Genomic DNA, 17,945 nt, shown 5'->3' with positions numbered 1-17,945 from the left:
CATGTCAGTTGAAATAAAAATGATGTGTGACTGTATATCTGGCAGAGCTTAAAGCAATAAAAAAGAATTACTGACAATCTAGCAATCTAATAGACAAACAGTCATCTGCAATTTGTTTTAGGGAAACGAGACAATTTCCCTCTTTCCCTCAGCTATTAACTGTGCTGCACTGGTTCCCACTAGGTCTGTTTAGGGGACTGTTCTTCTCACTCATTTATCTGGATTTTGTATAAAATTAAGGTACTTTATGTAGTACTTCTGCAGAATGAAGAGGACACTCAAATAGATAAAAGCTGTTGCATAAAAGCCCAGCAATTTTATGACCTAACCACTTTCTATTCCATTCCAGTATCTGTGGAAATCACTTATTCCAGTTTACCAACATATTGATTCAGCTCTCATTCCCCATGGGAAAAAGCTGGAAAGCTAAATGATTGCCATACCTATCCATTAGCTATTTCACACGAGGTAGCACAAGGAACGCCATTCGTTTTGTAGGTGTGAGTGATTCTGCTTCTGCCTGATCGGAAAGGCAGCATCCCTTCCCTTGTTTTCGTGGTATCAAGTGCAGGCCCAAAGCTGTGGTCGTTTTCCTTGTGATCATTCACGTGGAAGAACCAGGGATACTCTGTGGCCAGAATGTCAAGTTCAGTGTCCTTCATCGCTCCTGGTTGTTTGCAATGCAAATGGGAGGCTTTGTCTCACATAGTACCATATCCATGGTAACCAAATGAAGACAAGTTTGCATTACTTCCTTAGTAAAGTGTAATCCTTCCCCTGGCACATGTGCCAATGAGGCATACAGAGTTAAAGGGACAGCAATATATTTCTTGGAAAGGGAAGCAACCAAAACAAATTGTGGCTGTTTTTTTTATTATTTTTTTCCCCTCCTGTTTAGGTTATCGCTGCTCTTGCTCCTCTACCCTCCCTTTCCCATCCTGTCATTTTCTAGATTTCCTGTTGTTAAAAACTAGACTGGTCTTGCTTTCTACTTTCCCTTCGCCTGGAGGCTAAGCAAACAAACATCCATCCGAACTGTCAACTTAAACACCACTTTCTTGGCAAACAGCCTCTCCTTGCCCTTCCTGGTATCTTAAAATAAATAAATATATAAATAACGGAGGTGGAAAGCCAAGCCAAGAACACCAGTTTGTGTCCTCCAGTTTTTCAGGCTTCGGGTCTGTGGCAGAGCAGAGACACAGAAGCACTAGCTGCAACTAGTCCATTGTACTAACAACTGGATCAAGCCATACAGGTTGGAGCTTATCATTTTTTTTCTTGTTGTTAAAAATGTAAACCTGTTTAAAATTTTAAAAAGTCCTTTTATTTTCCCCTTTTCTGATCTGTAAGATGTGTGTGAGAAATACATATATATTTAATTTTCCGGTTTAAATTCCAGTTAAAAGAGCTTGATATAAAGAGCTTTGATTTTTTCAAACCTTCACAGCCTGTCTCTTTTGACCAGCCAGGAAACATTTTTAGCAAAGGGACCAGATTCAAGCTGAGTGTACAGCAAAACTGTTGCTATTGTTACTGCTTTCACTGTTGTTCTGTTGTCTTGCTTGTGACAACCTGTGCACTGAATTTACACACTTTCACTTATGTATCTAAGAGGCTTAAAATACAACTCTTTCCCTCCTTCTTCATCACAATCTTATGTTGTTTCAAATAGAAATAGTTCTGGCTAGTGTTATTTAGCATTATCTGTTATATGTTTTCTCTCAATCAAGAGTGAGATTGCATTGAGATTAAAATGCAACATGATGATATAATTGACTTCCAGTGCAGTTATTCACAGTGAGCAACACTGTCTCAACTAACAGTAGGACTTCTACTTCGAAAGGAGTTCAGATTGTGGTCTCTAAGCAATAATTGTACCAAAGACTTTACACAGAAACGTACCCAAATTTGCCAGTATATGAGAAGGCTGGAAGTGTTATTACAGCTTCCACTACCTGGTGCATTTCCAAAAAAGCTTCATTCCCCAGAGTTACTTCACTTAAGGGAATCTTACTTGTGAGTTTTTCCATGGATGTTCCAGGGTTGCTTTGAACATCAGACTGAATTCCTTCCTTGTTTTCAATGCAAATGGAGACAAAATAAATGAGTGTCTTCCTACACCAGCTATGATTTCACTGTACTTAACGGCTCACAGGTTAATAGGCAGGGAAAAGGGGACTTCATTTAGCTGTCTAAAGTCATGTGCTCAAGTTACACACTGAAAAGGTTTTTGTCATCTCCATTTGTTTCTAAGTAAGACAGAGAGAAAACAAGAGTCTTCAGTCTTCAAGCAGTGGTTTGTCCACAGAAATGGCAACTGAAAAGAGTGAATACTGCAGAAAAGAAATGACACATTTCTGCCTGAGGGCACTGCAATAACTGCATCTCTCTTCTTGTTTACTGGAGCAGTGATGGATAGATAGATACCATGAGCTTTCTTTTCTCCCTGAAGGAGCTGCCATGAAAAGCATAGCTGAGCCAGAATGCCTAGCACAACTGTATCATATTCAAGACTTTGAAACAATAATTAGGAACTTCCCTTCCCCTGTCCCTGTCCCTGTCCCTGTCCCGTCCTGTCCTGTCCCTTCAGTGATTTATTCAGAAATTGTATATTTGAGTTCATAGAGTCAATAATATAGACACTTCTCATCCTAGATTTAGGTTCTGGAAAAAAGCATTATTTTTTTCTTATTCATTTTGTGCTGTAAAAATGTACTTAGTGTGCTGCTGTCATACCTAAATAACCTGTAAATATACTAAAATACTCTTCTGAATAGAAGTGGAATGTCTTGGACATTTAAAATCCTTCTTAACTGAAGTATATGAGATTTGCTGCTACCTCTTAATTCATATCTCTAGAACTACAAGTTTACTTGCATATTTCTCAATATTAAAGTTAACTATCAGCTGTCTACTCAAGTATTGCTGCACCTGGATATGGAGCTGTTTGCATTCATAACCATCTAAAGAAAGTGGATAAATATTAAAAAAGTGTGATTGAGTAATCACTTGACAAATGGAAAGGGAAGAGTAATATTAATAGCAGTATCTGGTAGGTAACATGCAGTGTGAGGAATGTGGTGCGAAGCTGATGAAGTTCAAGATCCTGTTTCAGTGAAACAAACACACTTTACTGTAGTTAATGGCAAGGAGAATGGTTCTGTTAAATTCTGGCAACTGAAGTGAGACAAATCTGTCTGGGAACCTGCCATAAACTGTTTGTGTTTTTCAATTTTTAGAAACTTTTTATTTCTTACATTCTGTAGTTAAGAGCTGGTATAAATTGCTCGCTGTTGCAGATTCCTCAATTTCTACCTTGAAACCTCCTCGGAGGGGAGGAGGAGAGGGGAAAAAAAAAAAGAAAAAAGAGATTTCCAAGATGTTCTCAGTGTGTTATCAAATGAACAAAACACACAGAACATGGAAACCAGCCAGTCATTCATTCCATCGACAGATTTGCAGAGCTAAATTTGCTTCTGGAGAGCAGTTAGAAATTAAAACACACAGATGATGAGTGGTGCTGGCACCCAAACTGTGATCAAGAGGACACTCTTGTCTGAAAAGATGTACCCTATCAGATTAATCATTATGTGTTAATTAATTTGAAATCAAAAGGATGTCTTCTTCTGTCTGTGCACAGGAAATTAATGGTGATAACGCTAATTAAATGTAATGGAAGTTACCTCTGTAATTCCCACATCTGGGGGCAAACTCTTTATTGCCCTTCATGTTGTGTCATTTACAGTTCAATCCCATTGTAGCATCTTACCCTCACTGTGTCCTGCTGTAAATGGCTGAGCAAGTCATCAGGCAATGGAGAATCAGGCCAATGGATTACTCAGCTGGGAAACGAGCTAATTTCAATTAAACTAGCTCTAAACTTTGACTTCTAGCCACAAGAAGGTGTGTCACTGCATCTCCTCTGCTGTAAGCCATCCTAACAAAAGAAAATGGTTCTTTTGCCTCACTCTCTCCCATTGCTCCCCAAAAGCGATACTATCTTTTCTTTGACCTCCTTCTGCTGTATTTCTCCAGGCAGCTTCTCTGTCAGGTGGGAGGCTCCATTTCCTCACAGTAGGGCTTACCTCGGGTGCTCAGGTAAAAATTCTCTGGTGCCAAAGGATGTAGAGCGAATTTCATTCTTCCTGCTTTAGATACTGGTTTGCCAATGCATTGCAGGGGGTAAGGGGTGCAGGAGATATGTGAGGACTCTTCTGCATCCTTTTCTGAGGCAAGACAGACTTTTCACCTGGCTGATCCTCTTTTCAACTGTCTGGCAGAGAGGTATATACGTTGATCCAGAAGGAGAAAGGAAAAGCTTCCTCTGGACTCATTTTGACTACTTTTTCCCATTTACCTTTACCCCAAATAACAGCAGATGTCTCTCACTGTGGGGAATTTTTTGTTGTTTGTTTGTTTGTTTGTTTCTCTTTGATCAATTGCAGCAACAGGACTGGTTGCCCTCAGCTGAATCTGCACTCAGGGTGTGAGGTTTTCTGCGCTCTATCATCCCTGCTCTTCCTTCAGCTCAGTATTTTCTCACCATTCTTGTGTAGTTGAAGTTCTCCAACTGAAAGGAATTTTTGAGGTCACAGCAAGTAGACTAGGCTCTAGACTTTCTCTGCCACAGGGCCAAAGTACTTGTGAGCACATTTGATACCGTGCATCCCATCCTCTGTTAACCTTTCAGTATTTATTCAAGACTTTTTATTTGTTTTATTAGTTTTGAGGTCTCCTATAAAGTAACAAAAAATAAATCAGCTGGTGTATCAACTCTGTTATGCAAAGACAAATTGCTAACTACAGCTAAAAATCTAAGTTATTTCAAAGGCTTATAAGTGTCAGATATTTAAAATGATTCTTGTTATAACAATAGTGATTGCAGTTTGCTTCCTTCCTCTTCATTGGATGGGGAAAAATTACCATGTGTTGCAAAATCTGATTTTATTTCCCTCACACTTCATTTTTGTTCCCTTTGTACTTGTATTTGGATGAACATGCTACTTGTTAAAGTACATCACACCCAGGATTGACTCACTAGGTATCTCAAAGTTCTGTGTTTAGTCTCAGGCCAGGCTGCTTCTTTGGTCTACAAAGAAAAGCATCTCCAAACAGCTCCTTCTCTTTTCCTCCTAATGTAGCAGAATTGCTGTGGTGGTCCCCTACTCTTTGCCCATAAAGGGAACCTAGAAGGTTGGTTTGGGGAAATCATACTGGTTTACTGGAGATTTTAATCTTCAGTGCAACAGTAATGAGCTTTCAGGGCCACAGCTGAGCAAAGACTGACAGTCTTAAAACAACTCTGTTGCTCTGTAGTATAACAAAAAACAGAGAAGCCTTGCAAATCCATATATTCTGTATTCTAAATGTCAAAATTACATTTCTAAAGTTTTGAGTGTAAAGACCTCTGATTGCTGCACCCTTTCCATGTCTTTTCACTATGCAAATCATGACTGCACCATTGAATCTGTGGGGCAATATTTCAACAAGAACATCTCCTGCCTTGTCTGCCTGAGCTGCATTGAAGATCCGCTCTTCCTGACTGTCATGGAGAGCAAGGCAGCTCCTTGAGCTGGTGATCCCAGTGGCTTCAGATGAACCTGAAGGAAAAGAAGCCTGTCTGTTGCACTTTTCAGCAAAGAGCTAAATACTTCTAGTCATCTTTGCTTACCTTTGGGTTGAAAAACTGAACTGAATGGCAGGAGACCTGGGACCCGCTGCTTGCTCTGCTCCAGGCTTCCTGCATGGCCTTGGGCAAATAAGGTGAATCGCTTGTGCTGCGGTTCCCCTGCTTGATAAAAGGAATCAGTGATCCTCCCTCTACACAAGAGCAGGCTGTCTCATTCTTTCAAGCTATGGCAGGAGCTGTGCCTCAGGTTGCAGTCATACAGAATCAGAATAGCTGGTTTTCCGTTTGCACTGGGGCTGCTAGATGCTTTCAAATTATAGATGATTGGCAGATAATAGAGTCAAACGAATAATTCCAGATTTTTCTTTGTTTTCCATGTTTGGTGTTTAAATCCTCAGATTACCAAGTTAAATGACTAGACCCTTCTCCTGATATTTCTCATATGTTCCAAGATTCACCAAAAATCAAGCAACACAATGAGGTATTTAATTGTTATAAACTGATCTGGTAATACTTTACCTGAGAGTGTTACTTCTATTTTTGTATTTAGAAGACTCTATAGAAGAGAATATTCTTCACTGTTTGAATTCTTGTGTGTTTGTTTTGTTTTGTTTTGTTTTTTAAGTTTTAGTCATGTTATTCCTTAATCATTTGTTGCCTGAGATCTCCAAAAGGAAATATAATGTCTGTGATATTGAAATTTTCTTTAAGAAAACCGTGACCCCTTAAAAATTCAGAACAAATTATTTTTCTTTAGCTGATTTAAACCAAATATATATATATTTTTTTATTTTGTTGACCTGCATGAAAACACTCTTTCACAACTAGTCAGTATTAACTGACATGCCTTGCTTATGATCCAATGTCTCATGAGAACAGTTCTCTGTTCAGTTCCAGGGTATTCTTTGAAGGATAACATTTTCCATCATGTGTCTGGATAGCTTTCTGATTAAATTACTTGGTACATCATGGGAATTTGATAATGCTACATCCTCACGGGAGACGTAGCTTACCGCATGAGCATGATTTATGGCAGAAACTGTGGTAATCACAGAATCATCTAGGTTGGAAGAGACCTCCAAGATCACTGAGTCCAACCTCTGACCTAACACCGTTATACATACCTATAGCTCCGTGAAGCAATGGGCTACCATAGGGAAATATAATTTAACCTTGAACTTACTTAAATTTGTGTGTATTTTGTTCACCAATATTTTTGTATTTCAGCTTTTTGTTCTGTTTCAGGATAGAAAAACTCTGAAAGAGCAGTATTTTCCATGAACTGAAAAATACTGAGTCCAGGACTCCGTGCATTCACTGCAAATGAAGCTCATGTCTATTTGGTTAGAGTTGAGGTTGTACCAGAGAAGAAGAAGAAAAAAAAAAAAAAAGGCACAGCCTTAGGAACAATGTTTGGAGTATGGTAAAGTAGGCATTGCAGGGCTGAGTATTATCATTAACAAGTACCGTGTCAGCAAAAAAGCTTCTGCTTCCATTCCTCACACTCTTGCCCCTGGGTAACCTGATTTGATTAGATTCTTAGTAAAATTTAAGTTCAGTAGTGACAGGCTTGACTCATGCAGAATGCTAAAATTTCATGGGCTTTGCCTTAATCACAAATACAAGATTTGAATCTCAACACTTAACGGAGGCTAGTGTATGATAAGGAGAAAGTAAGTGGTGTTCAGAACCAGCAGAAAGGATGGGCCTATGGCTCTGTTTCTTCTAACAGCCATACCCATTCAGCTGACTTATGCTCTAAGTGCCATCAGGGTGGGTGCCTGCCCATCAGGTTGATTCCCAGACCTAATCTATTCTCAGCAGAGCAGCCATACTTTCAGAGAAATTACTTTTACTTGCGGCTTACTACAAAATATCAAATACCACTTCTGAAGGGAAGGCACCAGCTGGGAAAAGCTGATGTTCATGGATATGCTGTATGTGTCTTCCTCCTTTTGAAGAAATAATGAGAAGGTTCTCAAACGAGGTTTTCAACAGAAAAGTCATAGGATCACCTTCTTCACTGGCATAAATTGATTTTCTTCTGTTGAAGGAGTGGAGGTATTTAGGATAGGTTTTCACAAAGGTCTGGAAGTTATGGCCCAAGAGGTTCAAGTGTGCCTGACCTGAATGCAGAACTTCTCACTTTTTCCCACTTTCCTGATTTGCTGAATGTAGTGAATTCAGAGATATTTATTTATTTACTTTTAAAGGAAAGAGACCAAAAGAACAGATCACCTCTCAGGTCCTTATAAATTCCTGAAAGTTTCCACATTTTTAGTGCTTTTGGGAGCCCAGTGCTTCCATATCTACACTTTTTGTTTATTAGGTTCACAAGTAAAAGATGCAGTTCAATAATATATAATTTAATACCTTCTCCTGTTACTCAGATGTTACTGAGGCTAAAATGTTTTATCGTCCCTTAAGTATCAGAGGCTACATTTCACTTAGCAAAATATATTATTCATAAGCAAAGATATACTTAGATATGCAGTAAACAGAGCACCAATTAGCACCACAGTTGGTTTACAAAGTATTTTTTGTTTGTTTGTTTTCATGAGATTCTCTGACAGATTTATAAAGGGCATTATTTCCCCCAAAGTATCTTCCAGTTTGGTAATGAGATTCAGTGTTTCTTGTGTCAGGAATAAAATACTTACACAGATCATGAAATGTAAATACCATACCCTCCCCATTACTATTTCTGTGACCTCTTAAATATGGAGAAAACAAGCTCTAACGTTTTAAAAAGTCAAGCTCTCTAATGAGGAACATCTCATGAGAATCTTCTCATTTGAGAACGAAGTGGAGACTCTAGCCATGAATGAGACAGCCCATGCAAGTGCAAAGTTTGTCCAAGTCATGAGGTGGATATGGTTTCATGAGTAGTTTACTGTCACTTAACTGGTTGGGTGGCTTAGCCTTCCTAACTCTACATTTGTATGTTCTTCACACATTGTTTAACTTACTTGATGCTACAAAATATACGTAGGGTGTCACAACCAGTGTTTTCCCAGTGTAAGATTACAACCACAAGCAGCTACTGTCTCTACCTGACGTATGGTAACCTACCAAGATTTGTGCATTTGATCATGAGTCTCAACCCTTGATTTTTCGGTGACCTGTTACTTCTTAATGCCTCTTACAAACAACAAGTTTCTCATCATTACTTTATTTACTTAACACCCTGGCCAGTGTTTCACACTGATAGATTTTTAATTTGGCAGTACTTGTGTTCATTCACTCCCAGCAGTATGAGATATTGAGGAAATAAAAATTGCAGTGAGTTTGTTGTTGTGGGGTATAATGTTCTGTTATGGAGAAGAGTGCCTACATGGTGCTGAGGAAAAATTGTATTAGCCCACACTTTTAGATCATATTTTTGACATTCTGAAGCATTTTTATAGTGAATCTACAGCTTCTGTTGGCACATGAGTAGGAAATTGTATACAACAAGTAGCTGATTCTTATTCAAATTATGCTCAGCTTGCTGCTAGAAAGTCTGGTTTATGTTGCTACAGCAAATTACAGGATGTCAGTAACCTTTATGTTCTCAATTTGGATGGATATCCTTGCGCTGAGTAAGCCAGAAGGAACTTATGTTAGAATTTACGAGCGGAAAAATAATCCAGCAGAGAACATGAAAGGATGTTTTCTCCTTTTTTATTGACATAATTTTGTTAAATAGAAAACAAAACTTTAAAACCTAGACAAAAATATTCATCTTGTGCAATGCAGAAAGTTATCTACTGCCTTTCCTAGGCAAATGCTACCCCAGCTTTCAAAGGATCAAGAATTGTGTTATTTCAGCTTTAGGAGAGGAACTGATAACTACAGGCACTGCGTATTTGCATACAACTTACTTATTGCCAGTATAACTAAGTTAGTGAAATGATGAAATGTGCACCTTATAGCTCATAGGTATAGCACTCCTGTAGTCCAATAAACAATGTTAGCAGTTCTTGGAAAAATATTGTTTCTTCTAGAAAGTCTTGTAAGTGTCCTGCAGCTGTCGTGCTCTTCTCAAAAGCATTTAGGACCATGATGCAAAACCAAGTGAAATCAATAGTAAAATAGTCAACAGCTTCAGGGAATTACACCTGAAAAACTGTTATTCACAAAAGTAAATTAATAAATAAATTGTACCAGCATTTGCTGGAATTAAAATTTAAAATAATGTATTTAACTATTATTTTCTTCAAAAATCAGGGATGAAAAGGTATTTTCATCTTATTTGTTGCATGTACATCTTCAGTGGTTTTGCAGCAAAAGGTGGACTATACTTGATAGTGTCTACATTTAAAGAACAGAGCCTTAATGTATCACTAATGGTTTATGAAATGTAAAAGCATCTATTTTCCCCTTCTTACTGATTTCTGTTGCAATTGTCTACAACTAACTTGTACTGTGAGTTGAGTTTCCCACAAAGGTATTGTTCTGCAACTTTGCCACTTTAGCTAAAATGTTTCTTTACATATATTTTGGTCTATTCTCTAGTTTGACACATTTTATCTTTTGAAGGACAAAAATGGAAACAGAATGATTAAAAAAAAATAAATCTTATTTGCAGTTTCCTTGTTGGTACCAGAAATGCTACAATTGACTGTGCAAAGTTGCAGGATGTAGGTGTCAGACACTGCAGCAATCTAAGTTCTTTTTTCTTCCTTTTCATTTTGACAAAAGTAGGAATTTTATCTAGTGAGTTTTTTCCTTCCTCAAATTGATAACAACAGTGTTAGTTCAAAAATCTGCATATTGCTTGCGGTTTGTTGAAGATGTAAACTGAGGGATAACCTGCAATGAGAAAAAATGGATCAATGTTTCCTCTGTATATAAACGTTTGCTACTGATCTTGATAGGTACGTGTAGGTAAAATTTAGCTTGGGTCTAACAAAAGCATGCCATCATTCCTGTTAAGAAAGACATCTATGCCAGAGAATGTTCCTTTTGCAATGAGCACATTCTCAAAAACAGATATTTCTCTACAAGATTGCCAGATACAAACACAAAGGGAAGCTAAGTAAAGAACTGTTCTCAGATGCCACTCCTGCTGCTCCAGCTCATTGTGCCTTGTCTCTCCAAAACTTTGTTAAGAGTAATTACCTCTCTTATAGTAGGTGACTAGAGAAACCATGCTCCCTAAAGGTTCCCAAAAGATTCACCATCTGTCAAAAGTGAGCCATTCTGCCACCTTTATAATTAGCATTTACTGGTACCTCACACCTACGTTCTCACACCTACTGTAACATACTGTTCTTGAGAATAAGCGTATTGCCACGCTCCCATGCCGACTCTTCTTTTAAGGCATTGCTATTATGTATCATTATAAACCAAGACAAAATGCAAATGTTTACTCTAGGAAAAAATCATAATGACATCCCAGAGGAGCACATGAGTAAACACTTTTCATTGTTGATTTTTTTTCCAACCAGATCCCTGCAAGAGTTTTCAGAAAGTCTGGTTATGTCAAGATGCAACAGTCTCAGCTCTGCCCACTCTGTCACAGGTGCGCCACAGAGGTTAGTCGTTTCCCTGTATTTCCAGCTAAGAATAGGCGGAATTAGCCCATTTAGTGATCAACGGATATGAGTACAATTTTGAGCATGCACTTTCAACTTTTAGTTCATAAAAAACATCTCGTCATTCATTTTAACAAGATCAAAATGACCTTCTTAGTAACAAGTGTCTGATCTCAAATGCATTTGTACCAATAAAACAAACAAAACAAATAGACAAAACAACAACAACAAACTCACCTGAAACTGCAGTGTACTTTGAATTCATTGGAAGATAAAAAGCTACAAGGTCTTATGACAGCTGCAGCATCTTACCTGTATTGTGTCTTGAAAGAAATTATCCCACAGAGCTGTAAACCTACTCTTTTTATTAATGTTCCTCTTGCTTAGCTCTCTAGATACCATGCCACCAAATACCTCTGGGGGAAGAAACCTGTGTTACTCGTAGCATTGTGACTGAAAATGGCTACTTTCACTTAAGCAGTAGTCTCCACAAGAGGGGAGAAGGGAAGAGAATTATTTAATAAAAACAAGTCTATATAATAGTTGCTGAAAGAAAAGTGGTACCAAGACAGTAGTGTAAATAATCCTGATGTTTTCACCACAGCATCACTGAATGGCTGGCACTCTGGGAAAAGGATCCAGTGGAGATTCTTCTTGATTTGGGGTTTGGTACAGAAGAACCTGATGTCTGCACTAAAATCCCTCCTCGGTTCCTCAGTGGTGCTTCTGTGGCAAAAGGGATCAACATCCGTGTCTTTTTGGAAGCTCAAAAGCAGCGGATGTACATTGAGCAGCCAAACCTATATGGTAAGCATTGACATTTTGGCAAAAGGCAGAATTTCGGCCAGGAGGTAAAACAAACAGCATGGGGACTAAGAGGATAGAGAAGAAGAGGTTTATGAGAGAAAATGCATGAAAAAGGGACACATATTCAGGAGACATCAAGAATCCTCATGCACCCCTGCAGAGCAATAACAATTCCCAATGTGGGTGAAATACAGTTTAGCTCTCTTCAGCTGTGGGTTGTGATTTATCTGCTGGAGCTAGCTGCCAGTGTGTGGCATTTTAATACATAACCACCGGCAGAACGGAACGTGGCTCTGTTGCCTCAGCCACTTCACCAGCAGCACACTCTCATGCCTCTGCCATCAGTGGTGGTTTAAACCAACACACAGGATCTTGAATTCAGCCAGGCCAGATGTAGGCTCGCATTCCTTTTTCCCTTCTGTGGGAGCAGGACCCCTCTCACAGGGAAATGTGCAGAGCAGCTGACAAGATCTTAACTTCCCATCACAAGAGCTGCCAGAGCTTGTGTATCAGACCCACAAATCTCTAGCTAGAACCTAACAATTTTGTGGTTCAAATGTGCCCTAAGATATAGATGAGGATCTTATTTTAAGCACAATAAAATTGCACCATTTAAAGCATGCAGTCTTGATTTTTATTTGTTTTAGATGGTTTTAGTTCTCATTTTGTGTATTTAGCAGTTGAGAAATGAATGCAAGGTCCTCACCCTGAAGATATATCTGCATTAAAATAGCATTGTTAATTCTCTAGTATATCGCCCATCTGAAAAATCCAATTTTGACATCATTTCCCCTCATGTTTGCTGCACAGGATAGCCAGATGGCTCTTGAAATCTTCTGTTTACTTAAGATGCTCAGCGAAGCAGGATCTCTTGCATAGTCCGTGCATTCCTATTTAAAATTACAGTAAAGAAGCAGTACGGATTGAAAAAGAATTGAAACAAATGTCAGAGCATCATGGAAAATGTGTTTTTTTCCCCCCTCTCTCTTTTTTTATAGCAAGCCCCATGCACACATTTCAATATTTACAGCAAACTGACACATCAAAAACAGGTTTCTCAGCTCTCACTCTTTCTTTCTCTAACTCCTAAAAGAGAGAGAGAGAGGAATGGAGATCATCTGTATGAGTAGATGGTGGATGAAAATCTCAGGGAAGAAGGTACAGAGCTTAGAGTGAATAAGAGAAAAAAGCTTCCAAGGGAAGGAGTTTGCACAGTGAAGGCAAGCAGTGGTAAGCCACAGTGTGAATTTAATGACTAGTCTTGCAGTAGTTCTCAATGGGAGCACGCTTAGTACACTTAGTGGCTTATCTGTATGGGGGAGTTACTGTGAAGTTAATTACGGTCTGAATTTCTATTTTAGTGGGTGCAATGTCCATCAGAACATATTATCTTGCTTTTGACAGGTTGGGAGGGGGTTTTCACACCCTTCAGAGATGCTTACCTCTTCTTTCTTCACTGACTCTACATGTTTCCTTATATGTGGTGATTAACCTCATAAACCTTGCATCAAATTATAGGCATTTAGCTGAAGCACAGTCTCAAGGATCTTAATCACCACAGAGTCTCTCCATCTCTATAGCGAGTGGAGAGAGTCAGGCACCTCACATCATCCAGCCACTATTTCAAACACCTCTCAGAACAAGCCAGTCTGTCTAAGTGACCATGTAGGGAATCTAGCAGAAGTACCTTCCTACAACGGGTGTCCCAGAAGACTTACTGCTAATAGGAATGCAGATGGCTTAGTGTACAAAATCATGAGGAATATCCTCAAGTGGACTTTCAAGGCATTTGCTTGCAAACTGTTCTTTCTAATCTTGTCAACCTTAGGTTGTCCAATAATTTTGCAGTGAGGTGTATAGCAAGAAGGAGGGGTGGAAAATTCACATTTAATAGCTTTGAAAATAGATTGCATTTACACAGTGGGATCTGATCTACCTGCCTTCAACGCTAATGCTGCACCTACATTTTCAGACACCTGATGAGCCAGCTCTTCTAAAGCAGAAGCCCTGTAATGGCATTAAAGAAGATAGGTGATTTTGAAGGCCTCCAGAAGAAGATACAGAAAAAGATCCTCCTCTGTAAATCAAGTAGAAAGTTCGGGTCTAGTGATGTTTCATGGCATTTACGTTTTCAAAAACCTTTTAGGGAACCTCATACCCTTTACTGTTGGAAGACTGTCTCACCAGGGAATGAAAGAAATGAAAGTGCCAAAATGAGACAGACTGCATACCATCTCTAGAGACTTCAAGGCTGTATTAAACCACTGTTCCCAAAAACATGCTGGATGAATTCGGTTGTTGTCACCCCGTTTGCCTTATAATCACCGAACCATTTCAATGCAAATAGCCTGAATTGCTCTCATTTGTCTGCAGAAAGTGTTGTTTGGGTTAGTGAATGCCTGAGAGATTATCTCGTTGTCAGTTTACTTTCTCTTCTTCTCTGAAAAGCAGAGAAAGTTAACTGATTTAGTATGACGTGTTAGTCTGAGAAAGCGACCGATGGGGAGGATAATAGATAGTACGGGTGACAACGAACCTGGAGGGGAAAAAAAAGGGGAGGAGCCTGAGAGGGACCGATGACTTTCATAGCAATGATTTCTCCACTTTAATATTTCCTTCATTTCCTAGTGCAATCCTTTTCTTTCTGTTTTCCTCTTCCCTGCTTGTGGCAAAAATAGTTTTCTAGAGCTGCTCCATTGTTGATCTGACCTTTTAAAATGCATGGGGATTGTTATAGAGTTATTTGTTAATTGCCTCCTTGCTTGGTGCTGATTCTTCGGCGTTGTCGGAGAGAGTTTTTGAAGGGTTCAGTTCACAAAAATAAGATGCATTTTCAAAAATGTCACTCACCCTTTAGGTAGCTCAGATCCAAAAGAAAAGCTTATCTCCATCACTCACTGGTGAAAATTTTACTGACGTCATCAGAAGTAACATTTGATTTCCTAACTGGTGGAATAAAGTCACTTGAGAATCAGAAGTTACATTAAGTAAAAAATAATGATGCTTCTGACTGTGTTGTTCCAAAAAATGTTTGAAAACTTCAGGTTTATGAACATTTTCATTTAAAAGTGTTGAAATGTTTAAATCTGACAATTAAAAAAAAAAAATGTACCACTTTTCTATACTGTGGTATCTAAATCTACTTTTTTTTTTTTTTTTTCCCCTAGGAGTTTTTTACTTATTTCATAGAATCATAGAAGGGTTTGTAAGGAACCTTAAAGATCACCCAGTTCCAACCCCTCTGCCATGGGCAGGGACATCTCCCACTAGATCAGGTGGCCAAAGACCATCCAACCTGGTCTTGAACACCTCCAGGGATGGGGAATCCACAGCTTCCCTGGGCAACATGTTCTAGTGCCTTACCTTCCTCACTGTGAAGAATTTCTTCCTTACATCTAATTTAAACCTACTTTTTTTTTTTTTTGGTTTAAAACTGTTACCCCTTGTCTTATCACTACACTCTCTGATAAAGAGTCTTTTGCCATCTTCCTGTAGGCCCCTTTAGGTACTGGAACACTGCTACAAGGTCTCCCTGGAGCCTTCTCTCCTCCACGCTAAATAATCCCTACCTCTTCAGAGGGAGAAGGTTACAACCTCCTTCAACTTGCTAGCTACACTTCTTTTAATGCAGTTCAGCACACACTTGGCTTGCTGGGCTGCAAGCGTGCATTGCTGACTCATGTTTAGCTTTGCATCCACTAGCACTCCCAAGTGCTAGTGCCAGCGCAGAGAGAGACTGCAGGGCTGCTCTTTATTAACCTGTCACCCAGCCTGTGCTCAGGTTTGGGATTACCTTGATCTGGGCGTCTCAGCTGCTGCAAGCACCTCACTGAAGGAGTTGTTTGAGTCTCACTCTCCTCTGTGATGTGTGTATTAAGCAGACACCATTTTCCATGACATATGGTTGTCCTGTGACAACCACAGTTGAACAGTTGTGCTAGGCAGGATGTGCACACATCACTAGAGATATATATATCAGACAGTAAACCCATCCCTAGAAGAGAAATTAAATGTAAATTGCTAAATACATTCTTTGAGCTACAGCTTTGGTTCAAGCAACGGCAGTATTGCCAAGGCTCATAAAGAAACAATCTAAAAAAGGAAAATATTTTAACATATGACAAGTAGAAAATGCTGAAATTTCATTTTGATTTTTCTTGAAGAAAAACATCAATTTCAGATATATCTTTTTTTTTTTTTTAAACCACTGAAATTTTTGATTTTTTTTTTTTCCAAATTCTGCAGTTTGCTGTGAGGGGGAAAAAAAAAAAGTTGACTGAAAAGTTCTTAGTGGCTCTGGAAACACTGTGTTCCTTCATTCCTCTGTGAGCCTGTTGAAGACTTTCCAAATCTTTTATGCAGATAACTGTGTCAGCCTATGTAATACCGGATTTAGGGAAGGAGGAACAAAACTGTGAGCTTCTTCTCCTAAATTCTAAAATGGTAAATTATAAATTCATTAGAATTGCTCTGAAAGATATAGGTTCAGCTGAAGATTCATTGATCTTGTTTATGGCAAAGCCATTTGCTGGTTCTTCTAAAGTTTCTAGTGAAAATGAATCCACAGTTACATCCTTCAGTATTTCATATGTGGTACAGATTTAGACCATTTTACAGCAGTCTGAAGAAACTAAAGTGTTCGTATCAGCCTCTTGCCTATTTGAGGCGTGCTCCTTGGGGAGCACCCTTAGAAACCAAAGCAACAGCTTGCCTGGAAAGAAATAGTCCACAAAGCAAAGCTGTCCCTGACATAATTTCTTCATGACATCGCACGAGTGAGGGGATTTTTTTGTTGTTGTTCATTTATCATTTTGCTCATTGTTTGATTAGTACCTTAGGTGTCACAGTCTCTTAGATATAATTTACCAAAGCTAAACAGTGTGTAAAAACTATTTCAAATTGCAGCAGTTTTGGTTCTGTTTCAAATCAGAATGTCTGGACTGCTCTTCCACTGTGATTCAAAGGAGATTAGCACTTGGCATTTTTATGGCCTGACGTAGTGGGAGCCAGATAAAATACTGAGGCTAAAATGGCTTTACATGGAGAGCATGTGGTAGTACAGTAGATGTACAAAACCAGAAAAGATATACTGTGACTTTCCAAACTTACGCAAATGAAAACTATCTAAAATTGTATACTAATAGATCAGTAACTACTTTAAAAAGCATCAGGTGACACTTATGACAATGTCATAAAAAGTGTCAGCAATGGCAACATCTTCCAGTGTTAAAAATCAGACAATATCTGGGAAAAAAAATAATATTCTTGAGATATGGTTACTATTAGGAATTATACATCATCGTATCGGTCTCTGATGCAGAGGACTGACTCAGATCCATGTTAAATATCCCCATGTTGTCTAATTGTTGGTGAGGCAGCATTACCAGCAGCCTGCATGCAGTAAATCTGGCTGCTCTCTAAGAGAAATGGCAGCCAAGAATGTTAGCATTTTGCCATCTACTGTCCCCAATGAATCTCTCAAGGAAGTAGAAGTCCTGGTGACATATTCATAGCCTCAGGACGGGTGTTGACATAATGCACAAGCAAATGTGTTTCATTTCTTTGTATAAATAACTCGATAGTGTTGTAGAGATGGATATGTCCAAGATCCTTTAAGGAAAACATCATTCACTTCTTTTTAAATGTTATGCTATGGAAAAAGTGATGCAGAAATTACTAAAGCTTGGTACAATGAAAATAAATGGTAACCTCTATACAATATCCTCTATGAGTTTCTGGGGGATAAGAGTTTTGCTTTGTGCTGTTCTGAAATCAAGGACATAGCATGTATTATCAATTTTTATCAGTATACATTTATTAGGATATATACATTTTTCAGTTATCTGGACAGCAGCCAGCTGTAAATATTTAAGATCAGATTTTAATAACCTTATCACATGAATTTTAATAAGTTCTCAAATATGGCACTTGAGTCTGGTCCAGCCAGCTGGAGAATTTTAGGCTGGATTCTGTAACCTTTATTCACACAG

General features: G+C 38.7%; 1 protein-coding gene across 11 annotated transcripts in view; it reads left to right on the top strand.

The window, feature by feature from the left end:
• Positions 1-17,945, top strand: part of ITPRID1 (ITPR interacting domain containing 1) — a 47,322-nt gene that overhangs the window by 3,394 nt on the left and 25,983 nt on the right. For 5 of the 11 annotated variants that reach the window (XR_014578917.1, XM_083822211.1, XM_083822213.1 and 2 more), the window contains exons 3-4: positions 11,062-11,148; positions 11,753-11,955. Coding sequence is in view for 10 of the 11 variants with exons in the window: in XM_083822211.1 (XP_083678337.1) it covers positions 11,062-11,148; positions 11,753-11,955 (290 nt within the window). In the remaining variant the exon portion in view is untranslated. Of the gene's footprint in view, positions 1-1,111; positions 1,256-6,056; positions 6,111-11,061; positions 11,149-11,752; positions 11,956-17,945 lie in introns of those variants that run through there. The other 6 variants (XM_083822217.1, XM_083822216.1, XM_083822212.1 and 3 more) reach the window with 6 other exon arrangements.

Source organism: Anser anser (genome assembly GCF_964211835.1).
Source record: "Anser anser genome assembly, chromosome: 2".
Taxonomy (NCBI): Eukaryota; Metazoa; Chordata; class Aves; order Anseriformes; family Anatidae; genus Anser; species Anser anser.
The sequence above is the reverse complement of the archived record's forward strand: the minus strand, read 5'-3'. Positions and strand labels throughout refer to the sequence as shown.